This window comes from Antechinus flavipes, chromosome 3 (genome assembly GCF_016432865.1).
Source record: "Antechinus flavipes isolate AdamAnt ecotype Samford, QLD, Australia chromosome 3, AdamAnt_v2, whole genome shotgun sequence".
NCBI lineage: Eukaryota > Metazoa > Chordata > Mammalia > Dasyuromorphia > Dasyuridae > Antechinus > Antechinus flavipes.
In genome coordinates this window covers 40,953,393-40,974,643 of record NC_067400.1, presented here as the reverse complement: position 1 = coordinate 40,974,643, position 21,251 = coordinate 40,953,393, and the positions used below count along the sequence as shown (strand labels likewise).

The window sequence follows — 21,251 nt, the reverse complement described above, 5'->3', positions numbered from 1 at the left end:
ATATATGCATGTACATACATATGTATATGTGTGTATGCATTGTACATAGAAGTGTATTTGTATATATACATTTATGCATATGTACATATATATCTACCAATAGAAAAAAGGACTGCTCTAGAAAAATGTAGATGTAAAATAAATCCCAAATTAATAATAGATGGAAAAATTACTCCAAAGGATTAGTAATGTAGTCAGTTACTTATGTTATGATCTCATTAGAGCTTCTCTTGGCAGAGATACTGGCCTGGTTTGCCATTTCCTTCTACAGTTTATTTTACAGATGAAAAATCTCTCTCTTTCTCTGTCTGTCTCTGTCTCTCTCTGTGTGTCCCTGTCTCTGTCTCTGTCTCTCTCTCTTTCTCATACTCTCTCTCTCTGTTGCTCTCTGTCGCTCTCTCTCTCTCTCTCTCTCTGTCTCTCTCTGTTTCTCTCTCTGTCTCTCACTCTGTGTCTCTCTGTCTGTCTGTCTGTCTCTCTCTCTGTTTCTCTGTCTCTGTCTCTCTCTCTGTCTCTCTGTTTCTCTCTCTCTCTGTCTCTCTTTCTGTGTCTCTCTGTCTCTCTCTCTCTCTCTCTCTCTCTCTCTCTCTCTCACACACACACACACACACACACACACACATACACTCACTCTCTCTCTCCTTCCTCCCAGATATACCCCTATAATGTTTTTTTAGTTCTTTCTCTGAGGTTCCTATGTCAGATTTTTTCTCAAGTTCCTACATCTGAGACATAGTTTGCAGACCCACATGATATATAAACTGCACATATGTACATATGCACATATATACACATGCATCTATACCCAGATCTATAGAGAGACCCCACAGATGATGAGGATTTTTATATTTAAACAAGGGGCAATTTGGAATAAGATAGTAGTAGGGGCAATTTTTTGTCAGGTAAGTAGGATTATTCCTGTTAATAAGGGGATGCCTTGTGTTACTTCTGGTACTCAAAAGTGGAAGGGTGCAAAGCCTAGTTTAATTGACAAGGCTAGGGTTATTAGGATGGATAGATATACAATATATGACCCTATATACATTTAAAGCTATACAAAAGTGAAGGGATAACAATTAATGGTCTCTAAAGTCTTTTCTAGATCTAAGTCTGTGGTCCTTCATCCTAAGTCCTAGGGCTATACTTGATCCCAGGTTTAACCTTTACTTCTTGTATGGAAACTCAATTTCTGCATCTATAAAATAAGGATGATAATAATAACATCTAGTTCAAAAATCTGTATTGGGGGAGGGTGCTAGAAAAGCACTTTGTAAGCCTTGAAGGCCCTAGAAATATGAGTAATTATATGCCCCTTTATAATAGGGGCAGGTAACACGTGACTGTGATGTTTTTAACCCCGCTTGCCTCAGTTGGGAATGAATGCACGCTAGCCCGCTGTCCCTCATCTGTTTCTCCTAGGTTACTAGCTCAGCTGGATGAGACAGAAAAGGCCTTTGACCAGTTCTGGACCAAGCATTACCTGAAGCTAAACCAATGCCTGCAGCTCCGGCACTTTGAGCATAATTTCCGAGAGGTATTTTATTTTCTCTCTCCCTCGCCTTCTTTTGTAAATTGTAGAGCTTCTTTCTCTGGGGAGGGGCGATCTCTGGTGCCCAATCCTCCCCCACTCATTTCCCTTCTGAAGTGCTTGCTCACCCGCCAGACTCTCGATTATCTTCTGAGACAGAGAGCCAAGATGTAGATTTGGAGCCGCAGAATGGAGTTCTTTGTCTGTAAAAGGCTTTGGCTAGTGGACCCATGACGTTTTTCCCAGCACTAGCCAAATCCACAATAATTGATTAGGCTCTTGTGTGTGTCCAGGAACTGTGGTATATAAATGCAAGCAGAAGGAAAGCTGGTCCCTGCCTTCAGAATGAAAGCTAATGTAACACCCCCAATGTTACATCTGGAGAGTGAAAAGTCCTAGACCGGTGGACCATCCTCCTTCCTTCCCAGGCGAATGCAACATGGAATGGAATTAAGAATTAAGAAGGATGAAAAGAATATCTGTGTTTTTATTATTTTTATTATATTATTTATAAACGTAAAAGGAGATTAGATCAAGTGATGTTATCATCTTCAGTGTTGGGGATTTGGGAAATTTTCCAGTGATGGTGGTAACTGGGAAAACCTGCCAGTCTTTCTTCAGGACACTGGAGAATTCTCTAAACTAATCTCCTCATAGATCATAGAATGTGAGCATAGGGCTCACAGAAGTATAGCTGGAAAGCCACTCATTTTTACAGATGAGGTAACTGTATCCCAGGGAGATGAAGTCACTGGCTCAGGGGGTCTCTAGAGTATACAGGCATCTGTAGAAATCCCACTTGAGACATTAGGGGCAGTGATAAAGGGGAAAGGACATTTCTTTGGGGTTGTATAAAACTCTATTTCTGGGTGGATATATCTAGAGCCCTCAGCCTGAAGTCCTGGACACCAGAGTTCAAATCCTGACTAGATGATGCTGGATAAATCCCTTCATCTCTGTCTTAAATTCCGTAAATGTGAAATGGATAATAATAGCACCCATTTCCCAGGGTTGTCATAAGAAGCAAAGGAAACAGTAATTGTAAAGCATGAGAGGCAATATGGTGTGATGGGAGAGCACTGATGTCTGAGTCAGTAAGACCTGATACCCAGCATGAAATCCTGGGGAGGTCCCTAATGTGTCACTGCCTTGGGAAACTTTCTAAAAGGCTAGGCTACAGAACAGGGAGTTTCATCACCAACGACTCCTCCTGCCAATGAAATCAGGTCCGGTACAATCAGGTCCAGTTGGATCGGAGGCATTGACTTCTCTAAGCCACGTGTTCTTTATCTCTTTTCTGCAGCCATTGGCAGGTTTGTTGCTGGATTGTCCCACTCTGTTTTTCAGGTTAAACTGGCCCTGGATAGCCTCATGTGTGTACAGGCAAGATTCACAGTCATTGGGAACAGTGTGGCACGTATGGAACAGCTGCTGAAGGAGCGGAAGCATCTGGAGGAGAAAGGCCAGGTGGGTGAGAGAGATGCTGGCGTCTTGGGAACGGGTCGGTGACGGGCTGAGCTCTCCACGGGTCTGTCTGCAAGCCAGGAGCAGGCGGACCCACCAGCAGCTACTGCAATAATCGAAGATGTGAGAGGAGGAGAGCCTGCACCAGGCTGGGGTGGGGGCTGAGGAGAGAACGGGACATAATGGGGAGATGTTGGGAAGGTACAAATGGCACATCTGGGCAATCGACGGAGATATCGGCGTTTCTTACCTGAGTGACTGACAGGATGGTAGTGCCCTCAACAGTAATAAGGATGTTGGGAAGATGGGGAGGTTTAGGAGGAAAAATAATGTGTAGTTTGGGACATGTTGAGGTGGAGATGTCTACAGGACATCCACTTCAAATTTCTAACAGGTGGTTATTGAATGTGACCATAAATGAGGAGACTAAATTAGATAGATAGATGAATGGATGGATGGATGGATGGATAGCTGTGGAGATAAATGAATGATAGATAGATAAAGATAAATGATTGATAGATATAGATACATTTGTATAGATGACTGAATGAGAGCAAGAAATATGTACATGAATGATAACTAGATAGACATTTAGACAGATAAACAACAGATGATGGTTAGATAGATGGATATGAAGGTAGATAATGATAGATAAAGATAAATGATTGATAGAGATAGACATTGCTATAGATGAATGATAGCTAATCAAAACTCAGACAGATGGACAGACAGACAAGACAGATAAATATCTACATGAGAAGGAATTTTTGCATGATTTTCATGATTTCCAATCTAGTCAGAGGTGCTGTACTTATCCACTTAACTCTTGCATTTAATTGACAAGAATTATGTTCAGTGTGCTGAATGGGCGTGAGTGTCTATCATTTAACCAGTCACTTAACTAATTTGGTCCAATTTAACAAAATTTACTAAGCCCCTACTGTGTGCTAGGAGAGAAAAAGACAGAAATGGATGTCTTTGCCTTCAAGAAGCTTCCATTCTACTTGGGGAAGCAATATGTCCAGAAGTAAGTGAATCCGTGATGCATCCAAAGTTTTATATATCCATATGCATGATGTACATATAGAGAAAGGTCTGGATTCATGCCCTCAGGCGAGGAATCTCAGAACCCAGAAGTCTTCAGCCCACCACGGGTCACTCCTGAGAGCAGGCTGCTTTTGACACTTGGATTCTGTTTCCCAGGAGCCACTGGAGAAGGCCCAGTCCCTGGCAGTGACCGGTGACCAGCTTATCCAAAGCAACCACTATGCAGTGGACTCCATCCGGCCCAAGTGTGTGGAGCTCCGGCGCATCTGTGATGACTTCACCAACGAAGCCAAGAAGAAGTGCGACATTTTAGGGAAGGCCCTGGAAATGCATAAGCAGCTGGATGCGGTGAGCAGAGCTAAGAGCCCTTGTTCCCCCGGGGGGGCCTGCATGGGAACAAGAAAACAGTTTCCTAGGAAGGGTTAACGTGGAAAAAGAAATTTAGCCTTTGCTTTCAGAACTTCCTGGTGTGGCTGACAACTCTCCACTCTTCCATGGGGCTAGCGGCCTTTGGCTCCCAGTTATCTGTCGAGTTGGAGTGAATCAGTCAGGAGGAGAGCCTGATGTAAGTTAGGTTAGTTAGATCACTAACTAGCTGTGTGATCCTGGGAAGATGACTTCATTCCTCCTGGTAACAACAGTGGGAAGCACTGGATTGGGGGGGAAGGATCTGTATTCAAATCTTGCCTCTTTCATTTGCAATTTTTTCTTTATCTATAAAATTAAGGGGTGGGAGAGAGGTAGATTAGATGGTCCCTGAGGCTCCTTTCAACCCTACATTTATGGTACAGTTTTTGAGCAAGCTATTTAACTTACTTTGGGATTCAGTTTCTTTTCCTAGGAAGTATTAAGTGTTTGAGATCAGATTTGAACTCAGGTCCTCCTGACTTCAGGACTGATGCTCTATCCACTACAACAACTAGCTACCCTGTAGATTTTCTTTTAAGGGAGAAATAAAGTTATTGTTATTAGATGTTTATTTTAATAGAAATAATGCACCCAGGAGGAACAGAAATTGTGGAAATTAGGTGATTGTTGTTGAGTTCTGATATATATATATATATACACATACATACATATATATGTGTGTGTATATATATGTATATATATACATACATACATATATGTGTATATGTATATATATGCATGTATACATACATACATACATATATACATACATATATATACATATATACATACACATATATATATATATACATTTCCATTCTGGTATGTTTGGAAAATGAGTAGATGTGATATATATTTTTTAAAAAATGGAATTTACTGACACGTGGTTTTAAGGTTTGGGAAACATCTTACATTATTTCATTTGATTTTCACAATAATGGGGGGAGTTGGAACAGGATAGTAGGAACTATGGAATTATTAACCCCAATTTACATATAAGGAAAGTAAATAGTAAATGTCTGAGGCTGGATTTGAACTCAGGTCTTCCTGCTTCTAATATGAGTGTTGTCCTTTTTATACCACAGGCAGGGGGGGAAAGTCACACTCCAGAGGCTGGTAACTAGGTGATACAGTGGATTGAGTTTGATGCCTGGAGTTAGGAAAAACTGAGTTCAAATTTGACCTCAGACACTTACTATTTGTGTGACCTTGGGCAAGTACCTTAAATGTTTATTTTCCTCGATTTTCTTATCTATAAAATGGGAATGATAAAAGCACCCACCTCCTTAGGCCATTGTCAGGATGAAATAAGATAATCATTCTAAAGAGCTAAGCACAGTGTAAGCATAGTAAGGGATATATAAATGTTAGCTAGCAGCAGCAGCAGTAACAATAGTAGCAGCAGAAGCAATAACAGTAGCAGCAGCAATAGTAGCTGCAGCAGCGGCAGCAGCATCATTAGCAGTAGCAGTAGCAGCAGCAGCAGTAACAACAGTAGCAGCAGAAGCAGTAACAGTAGCAGCAGCAACAGTAAAGTAGCTGCAGCAGCAACAGTGGCGACATTAGCAGTAGCAGTAGCAGCAGCAGCAGTAACAATAGTAGCAGCAGAAGCAGTAACTGTAGCAGCAGCAGTAACAATAGTAGCAGCAGCAGCAGTAACAATAGTAGCAGCAGAAGCAGTAACAGTAGTAGCAGCAACAGCAAAGTAGCTGCAGCAGCAGCAGCAGTATCATTAGTAGAAGTGGTAGCAGCAGCAGCAGCATTAGCAGTAGCAGCAGCAGAAGCAGTAACAGTAGCAGCAGCAACAGCAAAATAGCTGCAGCAGCAGCAACAGCAGTAACAATAGTAGCAGCAGAAGCAGTAACAGTAGAAGCAGCAACAGTAACAGTAAAGTAGCTGCAGCAGCAGCAGTGGCGGCATTAGCAGTAGCAGTAGCAGCAGCAGCAGTAACAATAGTAGCAGCAGAAGCAGTAACTGTAGCAGTATCAGTAACAATAGTAGCAGCAGCAGTAGCAGCAGCAGAGCAGCATTAGCAGTAGCACTAGCAGCAGCAGCAGTATAATTAGTAGAAGTGGTAGCAGCAGCAGCAGAAACAATAGCAGTAGCAACAACAATAGTAGCAGTAGCAGCATTAGCAGCAGCAGCATTAGCAATAGCACTAGCAGCAGCAGCAGTATAATTAGTAGAAGTGGTAGCAGCAGCAGCAGAAACAATAGCAGTAGCAACAACAATAGCAGCAGCAGGAGCACTAGTAGTGGTAGCAGCAGCAGTAGCAGAAACAACAATAGCAGTAGCAACAGCAATAGTAGCAGCAGCAGCAGCAGCAACAGTAGCAGTAACAGTAGTAATTATAATAGCATCAGCAGTAGTAGTTGTAGTTATAGTAGTAGCAGCAGCAGCAGCAATAGTAGTTGTTGCTATAGTAGCAGCAGCAGCAGCAGCAGTAGTATTTGTTGCTGCTATTATCATAATGGTAGTAGTAGCAAGAGGAGAAGAGGAATAATAAGAGTAAGCAGTTAATAAATGCTTTTTGTTTGATTGATTGAGTCACAATTTGAATCCAGGCCCTTTGATTCCAGAGCAGAATTTTTAATATATTTTTGTATTTAGTATATTTAATGTGTTTATAATGGAGAGAAAAAAGTTAAATTTCAATGGGAGATTAGTGAAAATAAAGATGCAAAGATCACAGATCCCCTGGAATCTATCCCTAGATCCCTTGGGCATCTGTGGATTCAGGTGGATCCCCCCTCTATAGTCACCTCTGTCTCTGCTAAATCCTACTTCTCCCTTCTCTCCTTTGTTTGAGAGTCCCAGTGTTTCCATTCAAAGGGCTTTAACAATGTCCTAGTCCCCATCTGGAAAGCCTCTGGTGCTTGGGGTCAGACATTCTGAGCCTGCATAAGGTGTTAGACTCAGCAGGGACCCTTGGAGCCTGCAGCTCCAGTTGCTCCCGGGTAGGATAGCAGTGAATCTGCCCCTGACTATGAATCGGTGTCCTTTGTCCTTCCCCGCCCCAATAGTGTCCTCCTTCCCCCTCCCTGTCCCTGGCCCAGCTGGCTCCTCTTCCCACATGGGTGTCTCAAGCTGGTTCCTTCTAGTGCCTACTGATCCCCACAGAACTGGAGGATGTACAAAAGTCCCGCCAGGGGCCCCCAGAGGAGCTGAGTCATCACACATGTGCATTCTGAGCTCCCTCTGTGCATCCGAGCTGCTGCTGTTGGCTTGCTTGGCTAACTTTCCACCCCAGGTTTCAGAAATGTGTGTGTATTATTCCCCTAAGAGTCAAAGAACCAAAAAGTTATTGAAATTCTCCTCTGTGTTCCATTTGGTGCCAAACTGAGTCTGGCGCCTCAGCGGGAATTTCAGAGTGTGACTCAAATGAACCTTAACCTTATTTATAATGGATAGAAAGAAAAGCCAGGGCTAGTTGTTATCAGATTTCCCATGATTATTATTTCTCAGTCATTATCAGTGTCTTATATCTTCCCATTCAAATCTCTCTGATGGAGACAAAAAGTTTAATGATTAAACAATGCTCTCATGCTTGTATAAGCATGTGTATATGTACACACACAAATACATTATATAGATACAGTATACAAAAATGTAACAATACATATATAAATATATGTAAGTTAATCAATAAGCACTTATTAAGCACCTATTATGTGTCAGTATATACACAAGTATGTATATGTCTCCATGTGTAAAGTCCATATGTAAGCATCTACACAGTATGCATATAAATTAGATCTATATAAAAATAAAAATACATATACATTACACTTATTAGTACATCTAAATATATAGAAAGTTAATAAAAAAAAATTTATTAAGTACCTACCATGTGCCAGTATGTAAACAAGTGTATATACGTACATACATGTATGTAAAAGTCCATATACAAGTCCATATAGAAGTACATCTATACTATAATATACGTCTTTATAAAATATGTATCTAGGAGCAGCTAGGTGATGCAATAGATTGAGCATCAGCTCTGAAGTCAGGAGGGCCTGAGTTCAAATCTGGTCTCAGACAATTAACATTTTCTAGCTATGTGACCCTGAGTGAGTCATTTAACCCCAATTGCCTCAGCAAAATAAAATAAAATAAAAATCAGCATACCAAAGTATGTATGTAAAATTAATCATTTATTACACATATAAAATCCAATTATGTCCACTTAGTATATTTATATAGTTCATATAATATGTATATCTATATAAAAATAAAAACTGTATACATATCAGTACATCTAAATATGCATAAAGTTAATGAATCAGCATTTATTAAGCACCTACTATGTACTAATATACCAGGTTCTAGAGGATGCAAATACAAAGAATTAAGCAGCCCTTACAGTTTAAAAAAATCCTTATTGTTATAACTTGAAGTCTTCTGATGACTATTAAGTACTTCAAAGACTTGTCATTTTGTTGCACAGTGAAGATTTCTATCACTTTTGAGATGGTCATCCCTGAGGCTAAACTGGGGATGAGCCTTAGTGGATTTAGCCAGACTTATGTGCTAAGGGTAGACAGGCAGACTGTTCACACTCAGGCCTGTCTTTGAAGATTTTGAGGCTTGATAAAATTGATTAAGTACTACCTCCTTCTACTGGTCCAAGCTTCTTGCCCCTACATACACACACCTCCATTCCACTTGTTTGCACATGTTAGGTGCTTTATAAATTAAATTTTAAAATAAAAAAATATTAAACAAATAAAATGAATTAAAATTAAAATAAATTAAAATGCCCTATTGAATCAAGCTAATCAGTTTTGTCATAGGGAAGTGACAAGGGAGGTTATGTAGAAAGAAGTATTCTCAGTGCAGATACCATCAATTGTATCCTCTACATGCAATAGAAAGCCAAATAAATGCAAACGAAAATGTGAAAACCCCAGACCAGGAAGGAAAATGTCACTGAACTAAACATTCAATCCAGTAAACATTGTTTAAGTGTTTACTCTGTGTAGTGCTAGACACTACAGATTTAAAGGCAAAGGCAAAAATGAAATAATTCCTACCCTCAAAAAGCTTACATTCTACTAGGAGAGATAACATATACATGCAAAATTATATATAAAATCAATCAAGAACTATTTGTTAAGTACCATGTGTAGGTTATCTCTGTAATGTGATCAAGATGCTGGTGATAATTGAAAGCCTCAACTAGGCCCCTAACGTACAATGACAAAAAAAAAAAAAAAATGAAAAGTGCCTGCCCTCAAGAAGTTTACATTCTATTAGGAGAGACAACTGGAATATATATATATATGTATATAATTAATCAAGAAGCATTTATTAAGCAGTGTATGTAGGCACTTCTAAATCCTAGTATCTGAAACCGACATTTGGCCCCATATGAAGCCTTGTAACTGACAGTGGAAGTTACAAAATTATGATTTGTTATCAGTAAATGATTTGTATACCTGTTTTATATATGTATATACTTGGGATCAAGTGGAAGCAATTTAGGAAGCCCTACTCTAAAACACGGGAAGCCAAAACACATTATGTGCATATGAAATTATTTAGTAAGCATGTATTATATATAACACACAATATTGTACATATTGTGTACATATAAACTTAATAAACATTTATTAAGTACTTAGTATGTGCTTAATACTGGGCATACAAAGACAAAAATAAAAGTCTTTGCCCTCAAGAAGTTTATATTCAATTGGGATGAGGGAGGGCAACATGTACACATATAAGTATGTGCAAATTATGAACAAAGTTAATCCAAAATAATCTGGGGGAAGGGGAAGGAAACTAATCATTGGAGGGGAGAATCAGAAAAAGTCTCCTTAGAGTTAGATCTGAGCTTTGAGGGAAGATAAGGATTCTAAGAAACAGGAGGAACAAACAAACTTTGTGAATAAAGGCCTGGCGGGGGAAGAGGGACAGTCATATTTAAAGTGGGGAGGAAATGCATACCTTCCCTGAGTTCCATTTCATTTATTTAAGGTCAAAACATAGGGAATGCACATTCAAGTGGTTTTATTGGTGAAATTCCACCTTATATCAGCAGAAAATGAAAGAACACTTGGTTCTGAGGCAGAACCTGTGCTTGCTGCTCAGGGTAGGCTCTGGTTTGCAAAGGTCACCTCTATATCGTGATGATCATGGAGGTTTTGTGAACCTCGTTTATACAGACGTTTGTGCCTGCCATCATAGGGGTTCCCAGTGAAATTGGACATTCTCTGTGTGATTTCTTCTCTAGTAGAGACTTTTAGAATTTACTATTATTTAATAAATTCCATTTATCAAATGAGATGACATTGAGACAAATGAGGTATTTTATAAAGTGTTTAGCATAGAACATAATAGGTGCTTAATAAATGCTCATTCCCTTTCCATCCTCAAAATTTAATTCAGTAAATATATATATATGTGTATGTATACACACACACACACACACACACACACATATATATATACATATATACACACAACCCCTACAAACTTAACAAATGTTCGTTCCCTTCCCATCCTTATAATTTAATTCAGTAAATATATATGTGTGTGTGTGTATGTGTGTGTGTGTATATATACTGAATACTAAATTACATATTTTATACACACACACACACACACACACACACACACACACACATATATCACCTACAATTATCAGGTGCTATGCTCAATAGAAGAAAACAAAGACAAAATGGACAAACAGAAATAATGAAAAATTAATCTCTGTTCTCAGAGACCTACATTATCCTGGAGGTGATAGTGGAAGAGGGATAAAACATGGTCAAAGAAAGTTAGTGTGATGACCCCGTATTTAAAATCAACCAGAGTCAGGAATTCAGGTTGAGGGAAAAATCTTCAATCTTTATTTTCAGTAGAGGTGGGGGGGGATTGCAATAGCAATATGGGCAGCTGCGACAGGAAGCCAGCTAGCAGAGGGGGATCGGAGGTGAAGGGCCATGGCGATAGCAAGGCAAGCAGCTGTGTCAAGACGCCAGCCAGCAGTCTCTCCTTCTGCTTCCCTTTCCACTCCCCTGCCTCCACCCACCAAAATCGTCATTTCCTTTTTTTTTTTTTTTTTTTTTTAATAACTTTTTATTGATAGAACGCATGCCAGGGTAATTTTTTTTACAGCATTATCCCTTGCATTCACTTCTGTTCCAATTTTTCCCCTCCCTCCCTCCACCCCCTCCCCCAGATGGCAAGCAATCCTTTACATGTTGAATATGTTACAGTATATCCTGGATACAATATATGTGTGCAGAACCGAACAGTTTTCTTGTTGCACAGGGAGAATTGAATTCAGAAGGTATAAATAATCTGGGAAGAAAAACAAAAATGCAAGCAGTTTATATTCACCTCCCAGTGTCCTTTCTTTGGGTGTAGCTGTTTCTGCCCATCTTTGATCAATTGAAACTGAATTAGCTCTCTTTATTGAAGAGATCCACTTCCATCAGAATACATCCTCAAACAGTATCGTTGTTGAGATATATAATGATCTCCTGGTTCTGCTCATTTCACTTAGCATCAGTTCATGTAAGTCTCGCCAGTCCTCTCCGTATTCATCCTGCTGGTCATTCCTTACAGAACAATAATATTCCATAACGTTCATATACCACAATTTACCCAGCCATTCTCCAATTGATGGGCATCCATTCATTTTCCAGTTTCTAGCCACTACAAACAGGGCTGCCACAAACATTTTGGCACATACAGGCCCCTTTCCCTTCTTTAGTATCTCTTTGGGGTATAAGCCCAGTAGAAACACTGCTGGATCAAAGGGTATGCACAGTTTGATAACTTTTTGAGCATCATTCCAAATTGCTCTCCAGAATAGCTGGATGTGTTCACAATTCCACCAACAATGTATGAGTGTCCCTGTTTTCCCACATCCCCTCCAACATTCCGCATTATCTTTCCCTGTCACTCTAGCCAATCTGACAGGTGTGTAGTGGTATCTCAGAGTTGTCTTAATTTGCACAAAATCGTCATTTCCTATACAACACATCAGGACTTGCACAAAGAGTGGGCGGGGGCCATTCTTTCTCCAAGCTTATATATTAATAGAGTATGGTCCAATTACTATTTAGCCTCATGTGTTTGGACCTCAGTGCATCAACTCGAGCCTCAGCCCATTACATCTCCCGCTTTCTTTTGTTTTAGAACATAGGTGGTCATGCCATCCCTGACCCCTCAGGGAGGTCAGAGCTCCCAAGGGGAGGTGATCACGACCCCCCTGACTTCTCAGGAAGGGAGGTGAAAAGCACCAAAGGGAAGTGGGGATTGCTAGCAGGTTTCTGGGCTGAAAGGTCTTATTAGAAACAGGTATGCACAAGCCCATCAGCATGGGAGGTATTACACAAGCACACAGCAATAACGCACAGGCTATTAGTGATGACTCTCCCTACAGCCGGTGCAGGCTTGATGTGGTGTAACAAACATGAAGTGTACACGCAAGTAACAATATAACAAACAATGTAAATCAACATGGTGTTGTAAAAGATTGCCAGAAGTCCTAGAAGGAGAGTATGTAAACAGCAGTAACACATACGCCTTCTTCAGCAGCCAAGAGATAGTCCAAAACCAATCTAGTGTCCATTGCTTCACATGTCAGGGAATCCAATGATCCCTCCAAGTTTTTGAAGTCCTGGAAAAGTCTTTTTATGTGTTAGGGAATCCAATGATTCCAGCAGATTTTGAAGTCCTGTAACAGTCTTATCATTTCTCAGAAAATCCAATGATTCCTGAGGGCTTTCAAGTCTTATGTCTCAAAGAATCCAATGATTCCTGAGGGATTTAAAGTCCTACAACAATCTACTGTCTCAGAGAATCCAATGATTTCTGAGGGTTTTCAAGTCTTATGTCTCAAAGAATCCAAATGATTCCTGAGGGTTTTCAAGTCCTACAACAATCTTAAGTCTCAGAGAATCCAATGATTCCTGAGGGTTTTCAAGTCCTACAACAGTCTTATCATGTCTCAGAGAATCCAATGATTCCTGAGGGTTTTGAAGTCAAACAATTTTCTAAGTCCAGGAGTCAAACGCCATAACTGCCACACTCTTTCACTGGTGAGCACAATCAGCAACAGAACCACCCAATATTTCTTGGGTCTTCTCCTTCTTTCAAGGGTCTGCTCCGTCTCTCTGTGATGTACAAGGCGAATATGGCTCATTGGCACCTATCTGATTCCTTCTCCACCTGTAGAGATACAAGCAAACCCTCTACCTCAAACAGTTAACCTAATTCCTTTCTATTTACCACTTTCTGGATCTCTCCACATCATCTGGTGATTATCTAAAGATAGTGGAGCTGCTCGCACTGGACACTGCCCTTCTGGTGGGTTATAAAACCTGTCTGCTGGAGCCAGTGCATCTTTGTCAAAAATCAAGAAGTTAATAGTATAAAGGGTTAGATTTAGAAGTTCTCTAGGGTTACCTGTGGCTCCCCCTTTGCTGACTTTGTGGGATGTTTGCAGACAGCTATCATAAGAACGAATGGGGAAAATGCAATAACAGACATTTTGATAAGGCAACTTGCTAAGGAAAATGCTAATGAGGTTTGCAGAAGAATTATACTAGGACTGCACAAGGATGCTCCTTTAGAAGAGCCACAATAGGCACAAATGCCTTTTATAGCCAGGCTATGATGCAGACTTCCCAAAATCCAAACATGAGAAGACAGAGTCCCTGCTGGCAAGGGACTTCCAGAGAGACTCCTAGATGCTTTCAGTGTGGAAAAGTAGGGCATCTGAAAGCTCAGTGTTGGTGTAGAGACAGAATGGGAAAACAGGGTAGGAGAATAAGACCCAATGCCCCATGTCCAAAATGCAACAGAGGCTTCCATTGGGCCTCAAAACGTAGACCAATTCAGGGAAGCGGGATGAGGGGCCCAAGGCAAAAAACACTTGGGGCATGATGGCAGCCAATGCTACATCCAGAGAGTGCCTAGAAGTCCATTACCCAGACATGACCAATCAGTCAAGAAGCAATTTAATGGGAGAAAGGGATTACACAATCAACCAGCCAGGAAGCAACCTGATGGGAGAAAGGGATTACAATTGGGGAGAATAGAGTTGTATGCAGCTGGGACAACTGAAATATCCCCTGGAGAGGTGAGATCTGTTCCTCTCCAGCCTATGGATCCCTTATCTCCAGGCACAGTAGGCTTGACCATTTCACCTCCTGAAAGTACAAACAAAACAGTGTCCATCCACACACTGATGTGGCAGACTGGGGAATGTGTAGATAATATCCCAGTCACTAATACAGGTAGACAATGTGTGACTTATCACCCAGGAGAAGTAGTAGCATCAGGTTTACTCATATAGAATCCTAATAAGCAGCCTCGTGATAGTCACCCAGGTTCTGACTCCAGACCACAAAATCCAGGAATATACTGGACAGTAGCAGTAACGGCTGACCGACCTATGCTCACGATCTATATAAATGGCCTACCATTGGAAGGATTGGTAGACACAGGTGCAGATCGTACAGTTATTAGAGGTGCCAATTGGCCCAGTCACTGGCCAAAGATTAAAGCAGACAATTACATGTCTGGAGTAGGAGGATCAATAGCAGCTGAAGTTAGTGCTGCCCCTATGAGATGGACTTTTGAAGGCAAAACAGGAGTTTTTACTCCTTTTATAGTTGAAAAAATACCCATCAATCTGTGGGGAAGAGACGTTTTACAGCAATTAGGGTTAAAAATGAGTACTTCGGTTTTTTAAGCAGGGCTGCTGTTGAAGACCTGCCAATACTTTCACCTGTTCCTATCCAATGGAAAACTGATACACCAGTGTGGATAGAACAGTAGCCCTTAGGTAGTGATAAAATTCAGGCCTTATTAGATATAGTACAGGAGCAGCTTGAACAAGGACATTTACAACCTTCTCTAAGTCCTTGGAATTCCCCAGTGTTCATTGTAAAAAAGAAATCTGGAAAATGGAGGATGCTCACTGATTTAAGAAAAGTGAATGAACAGATGGAAACTATGGGAACTCTTCAGCCTGGGCTTCCATCTCCTACTCAATTGCCTAGAGAGTGGTCTCTTTGAGTCATCAATATTAAGGATTATTTCTATTCTATCCCTCTGGATAAGGAGGATATGAAAAGATTTGCCTTTTCAGTGCCCAGTGTTAACTTAGCTGAGCCTTATAAAAGATATGAATGGACAGTTTTGCCACAGGGAATGCAAAACAGCCCCACATTGGGCGCCAAATGTGATGACTGCAGATTTAAAATCAGCCAGAGTCAGGAATTCAGGTTAAGGGGAAAATCTTCAATCTTTATTCTCAGTAGAGGTAAGGGGGGATTGTGATAGCAATATGGGCAAGAAGGATTGTGATAGCAATATGGGTAGCTGCGACAAGACAGGAAGCCAGCTAGCAGAGGGGGATTGGAGATGAAGGGCGGTCGGGATAGCAATGCAAGCAGCTGTGTCAAGATACCAGTTAGCAGTCTCTCCTTCCGCTTCCCTTATCACTCCCTTGCCTCCACTCATCAAAATCGTCATTTCCTTTTTTTTTTTTTTTTAATTTTTATTTAATAATTACTTTATATTGACAGAAACCATGCCAGGGTAATTTTTTTTACAACATTATCCCTTGCACTCGTTTCTGTTCCGATTTTTTTCCCCTCCCTCCCTCCACCCCCTCCCCTAGATGGCAAGCAGTCCTTTATATGTTGGATATGTTGCAGTATATCCTAGATACAATATATGTGTGCGGAACCGAACAGTTCTCTTGTTGCATAGGGAGAATTGGATTCAGAAGATATAAATAACCCGGGAAGAAAAACAAAAATGCAGATAGTTCACATTCGTTTCTCAGTGTTCTTTCTTTGGGTGTAGCTGCTTTTGTCCATCATTTATCAATTGAAACTCAGATCTCTTTGTCAAAGAAATCCACTTCCATCAAAATATGTCCTCATACAATATCGTTGTCAAAGTGTATGATGATCTCCTTGTTCTGCTCATTTCACTTAGCATCAGTTCATGTAAGTCTCGCCAGTCCTCTCTGTATTCATCCTGCTGGTCATTTCTTACAGAACAATAATATTCCATAACATTCATATACCACAATTTACTCAACCATTCTCCAATTGATGGGCATCCATTCATTTTCCAGTTTCTAGCCTCTACAAACAGGGCTGCCACAAACATTTTGGCACATACAGGTCCCTTTCCCTTCTTTAGTATTTCTTTGGGATATAAGCCCAATAGAAACACTGTTGGATCAAAGGGTATGCACAGTTTGATAATTTTTTGGGCATAATTCCAGATTGCTCTCCAGAATGGTTGGATTCGTTCACAACTCCACCAACAATGCATTAGTGTCCCAGTTTAAAATCGTCATTTCCTATACAACACATCAGGACTTGCACAAAGAGTGGGCGGGGGCCATTCTTTCTCCAAGCTTATATATTAATAGAGTATAGTCCAATTACTATTACTATTGAGCTTGGGACCTCAGGGCATCAATTCAAGCCTCAGCCCATCACAAATTAGTACAAAATATATGCACAATTATACAAAGTAATTTAAAGAGCAAGAGAATGCTAATAAGTGGGAGGAATGGTCCAATATTGGGGGTGACACCTGAGCTATTCTTTGAAAGAAGCTGTAAGGCTTTTTTGAGGTGGGAAGAAACATGTTCCAGAAGTGGAGGCCCATGTTGGCAAAGACATGGAGGTGGTGGATGGACTGTCTTATCCGGGGAACTATGAGTAGGTCAGAGTGACTGGGACAAGAGGGAATGAAGGAGATAGGTGGGGGCTTGCTGATCACCTATTCTCTCTCAACAGACCAGTAAGTGGTGTGAAGCCGGCATCTACCTTCTGGCATCCCAAGCCCTGGACAAGTGTCAGACACAGGAGGGAGCTGAGACGGCCCTGGGAGACATCGAAAAGTTCCTGAGCACAGCCACGGAACACCAGCTGCTCAACCCCAAGGAATTCTACAGCCAGTTCAACTCAGTTCTTACCCCCGAAATAAAGGTAACAATAACACCTCTGGGGCTTTGGTGGCGGAACTGAGGCCCAGGGGTATCCCAGGGTCAGATTCTGAGCACTTTGGCAGACTAAAGAGAGTAGAGGAGCTTCCTTAGCAAGGAGTGCCAGCTGTGGGGAGGCAGCTTGGTACAAATCCTAACTAGAGAGTCAGAGGGCTTAGGTCCAGATCTTGCCTCTGACACTTACAACCTTTGTGACCTTAGGCAACTCCCAGTCCTTCTCTGATTCTCAGTTTGGACTTAGTGACCTTTGAGATGATTTTTTTCTGGTTCCAAATCTATGATTCTGTGATCTATGAATTCTGGATGGTCCTGCCCGCCTCTCCTGGACCCTGGGGGTGGTTGAATTGACTTTGTTTTCCTCAGCATTCCTTCCTTTACTTCAAGCCAACGAGCAGGTGGGTCAGAAGCCAGAGAGTGGCAATGACAGCTCAGTCTGAGTCTACTTTTCTCCTTCTTTTCTTCTTTCTTCCTTCCTCCTTTCCCTTTTTTCTTCCTTCCTTCTTTCCTTTCTCTCTCTCTTCCTTTCCCTTCTTCCCTTCTTTCCTACTTTCCTTCCTCCCTCCCTCCCTTCTTTTCTTCCTCCCTTCTTTATTTCCTTCTTTCCTTTTTTCCTCTCTTCCATTCCCTCCCTTCCTTCCTTTCTTCTTCTCTTCCTTTCCCTCCATTCCTTCCTTCATTCTTTCCTTCCCTTCTTCCTTTCCTCCTCCCTCTCTTTTTTCCCTACCTCTCTCCTTCCTTCTTCCCTTCTTTCATTCCCTTTCCCTCTCTTTTCCTTTCTTTTTTCTTCTTTCATTTCCTGCCTTTTCTTTTTTCTCTGTTTTTTCTCTTCATTTTCTTACTTTCTCTCTTTTTCTTCTAATTTTCCTTCTCCTTTCCTTTCTCTCTTTCTTTTCCCTTTTCTCTCATTCTCTTTGTCCCCTTCCTTCCTCCATCCTTCCCTCCATTCTTCCCTTCTTTTTCTCTTTCTTTCACAAAGCCATTTGCTCATACGGTATGGCAAATCCCCCATTATCAAAGGGTGATATCCCCAAAAATACATAACATCCATGGGGGGAAGATTGGGCACCAAGTTACTGAAAATTGGTTCTGAGGGAGCATGCATAGGAGAATAAGAGTGATGATAATAAATATGATAATAGCTCACATTTATATAGTGCTTGCTAAGTGCTTGGTACTGTGTAAGTAATAGGTGCTTTATAAATAGTACCTCACTTTGATCCTCTCAACAACTCTGGGAGGTAGGTGCTACTGTTATTCCCATCTTATGGACGAGGAAGCTGAGGCAAACAGAGATTGCCTGATTTGTTTAGTATCACACAGCCAATAAGTATCTGATGTTGGATTTGAACTCAGATTTTCAGAACTCAGTCACTACCACCCATCAACATCAGTTTTGGTGTACTTAAAAATCATATTCCCCTTTTCCTTGGCTCTTATTACTCATGAAAATCATTATCACAGCCCACCAGGAAGTCCTATGTCAGTAGCCATCAAATGAGCCAGAAGTCCTGAGCTGTGACTAATTGTGGGGACTGGATAATTTATTTTTTTCAGGGGAATAAATCTCCAAGCATTTATTAGGCTCTTACAGGGTACCAGACCTTGGTAAGCACTGGGGATACAAGACAAGGCAAAAACAGTCCCAGCTCTCAGAAAGCTCACATTGTAAGGGGGGGAGTTGTAAACAACTGCATCCATACAAGCTATGGAGCATGTAAATGGAGGCACTTGGACAGGTAAAGGCATTGACATCAAGGGGCAGTGGTCAGACCGCCTGCAGCAGGTGGAAATTGAGCTGGGTTTTGGAGGAAGCCAGGAGGTTTAGTTGTGGAGGAGAGCATTCTAGGCAGGGGGTAGAACCAGTGCAAAAGCCTGGAGAGGGGAAATGGGAGCATGGTATTCAGGGAATTACAAGTAGCTCAGTATTGCTGTATAAGACTGAAAACAGAGGGACAAGGGAGATGAGGTGATGGCAAAAGTGTAAGTTGTCTTTTCTCACTTGGGAATCACAGTAGCAGCTTCCTCCCAGAGCTGTTGTGAGGATCAAATGATTTAATATTTGTAAAGTGCTTTACAAGTAGCTGGCACTTAATAGGTGCCTAATGAATGCTGAAGTCAAGCTAGATTCTTGCAGATTTTTGCAGAAACTGCCACGACTCTAATTGCTGGCAAATTTTGAGAGTTTCCTAGGAGCACAATATGACCTTAGTACTTCTCCCATTTTACTTTTAATCAGAGAATCCAGCCCAATCCAATGAGGATTTTTAAGATGATAAGGACCAACAGTTAGAAGGGATTTTAAAGGCACAATACCCTTATATTACAGAGGGGTAAACTGAGGCCCATAGAGGTCATAAGAGAGCCAGAATGAACTTTAAATTCAAGTCAGCAAGCATTTATCAGACATTTGATATTTTCCATTGGGGAAACAAAGAAAGGGAAACATAGTCCCTGCCCTCAGGAAGCTTGCATTCTAGCAGAAGAAAGCTGAATTAAAGGGAGTGGAAAAGTTGAGGGAAAATACCCACATAGAGAGGACGTGTTGGAGAAGTCTGGAGAATCAGAAGGGAAGCCCAGAGAGGAGTCAAAGCGAGAGCGTGGCTGGCTTAGGCATTCCCTCAAAAATGGAGCTCTCAGCCCAGACTGACAAAGCAGAGGAAGGGGCTGCCTCCCTCTAATCTGATGTCCTCATTTTATCGATGGGAATAAGACTCAGAAAAGTCATTGGATTATAGTTCCACAAAGGAAGCCCAAAAGAATAGAGTCAGAGTTATAAGGAACTTAGAAGTCATTGAACCTATCCCTTCCCTCATTTTACAGAAAAGGGAAACTGAGGTACAGCTATTTCAAGTAACTTGCAGAGTCTCATAGCTAGTCAGTGTCTAAGGACAGATTTGAACTCATATCAGTACCATGGACACATAAAGGAAACGGAGAAGGAAACGGAAAACCATTATCTTTGCCAAGAAAACACCATGAATGATATCTAAGGGGTCATGTAGAGTTGGGCACGACTGAAAAAATGACTGAACAACAAAACAACAGCCGCTTCCTCACTGTCAGCGATCCCCTACCCCCCATGATGGGCAGGTCAGTGCAACTCTCTGTGCCTCCTTTTCTACCTCTGCCAGAGCCCCCCGCCAGCTCCTGATGATGATCAGTCACCTCTCAGTCTCCACACCTGTCAAAGCAGTGTGGGCCATGGCAGCTGCAGTACCTGCCTCCCAGAGTTTCCATGAGCTCATGCACCTGAGCTAGGGCTATCCATCAAAGACCATCAGCTGTTAGCTGAGGTCTCAGATGAGTTCTGGGCAAAGGAGAAAGTACAAAGCTGAGAGTCTCTCCCGTTCATCGGGGAAGAGACCCGAGCTAATGGAAAACACGCAAACAAGTAGGGCCTGCTGCCTGGAAGGGATCCAATACCCACCTGAGACCTTAGCCACTCAGTTACTGACAAAATCAACCAGGTTTCATTGAGTCATTTTTGGATACAGAATATCAAGATTCCCTGGAATCACATAATATCACCGCTTGCCTCCCTTGTACATGGGAAGGATTGTCTAGTGGTTATCAAAAACCTTATAAAGAATACAGAGCTGTACAAACAGGACCCCTCCAGAATATTCTCAGTGGTACCCCCAGAATCTGGTTTTCTGGGGAATTCTGGAAACAGCATCTATCTCTGCTGATTGACTCTAGAAGCTGACAGCAGAATTCAGTGGTATGACCCCATAGGATCACAGGATTCAGAATCGGCAAAGCTCTAAGATCAACTAATAATCTTCCTTTTATAGTTTAGCTTAA

At 41.4% G+C, this 21,251-nt stretch overlaps 1 protein-coding gene across 9 annotated transcripts in view; it reads left to right on the top strand.

Moving 5' to 3' along the window:
• Positions 1 to 21,251, top strand: part of MCF2L2 (MCF.2 cell line derived transforming sequence-like 2) — a 333,832-nt gene that overhangs the window by 140,651 nt on the left and 171,930 nt on the right. For all 9 annotated transcript variants that reach the window (XM_051983258.1, XM_051983256.1, XM_051983259.1 and 6 more), the window contains 4 exons: positions 1,420 to 1,534; positions 2,876 to 2,995; positions 4,196 to 4,387; positions 17,239 to 17,430. In XM_051983258.1, the coding sequence (XP_051839218.1) occupies positions 1,420 to 1,534; positions 2,876 to 2,995; positions 4,196 to 4,387; positions 17,239 to 17,430 (619 nt within the window). The remainder of the gene's footprint in view (positions 1 to 1,419; positions 1,535 to 2,875; positions 2,996 to 4,195; positions 4,388 to 17,238; positions 17,431 to 21,251) is intronic.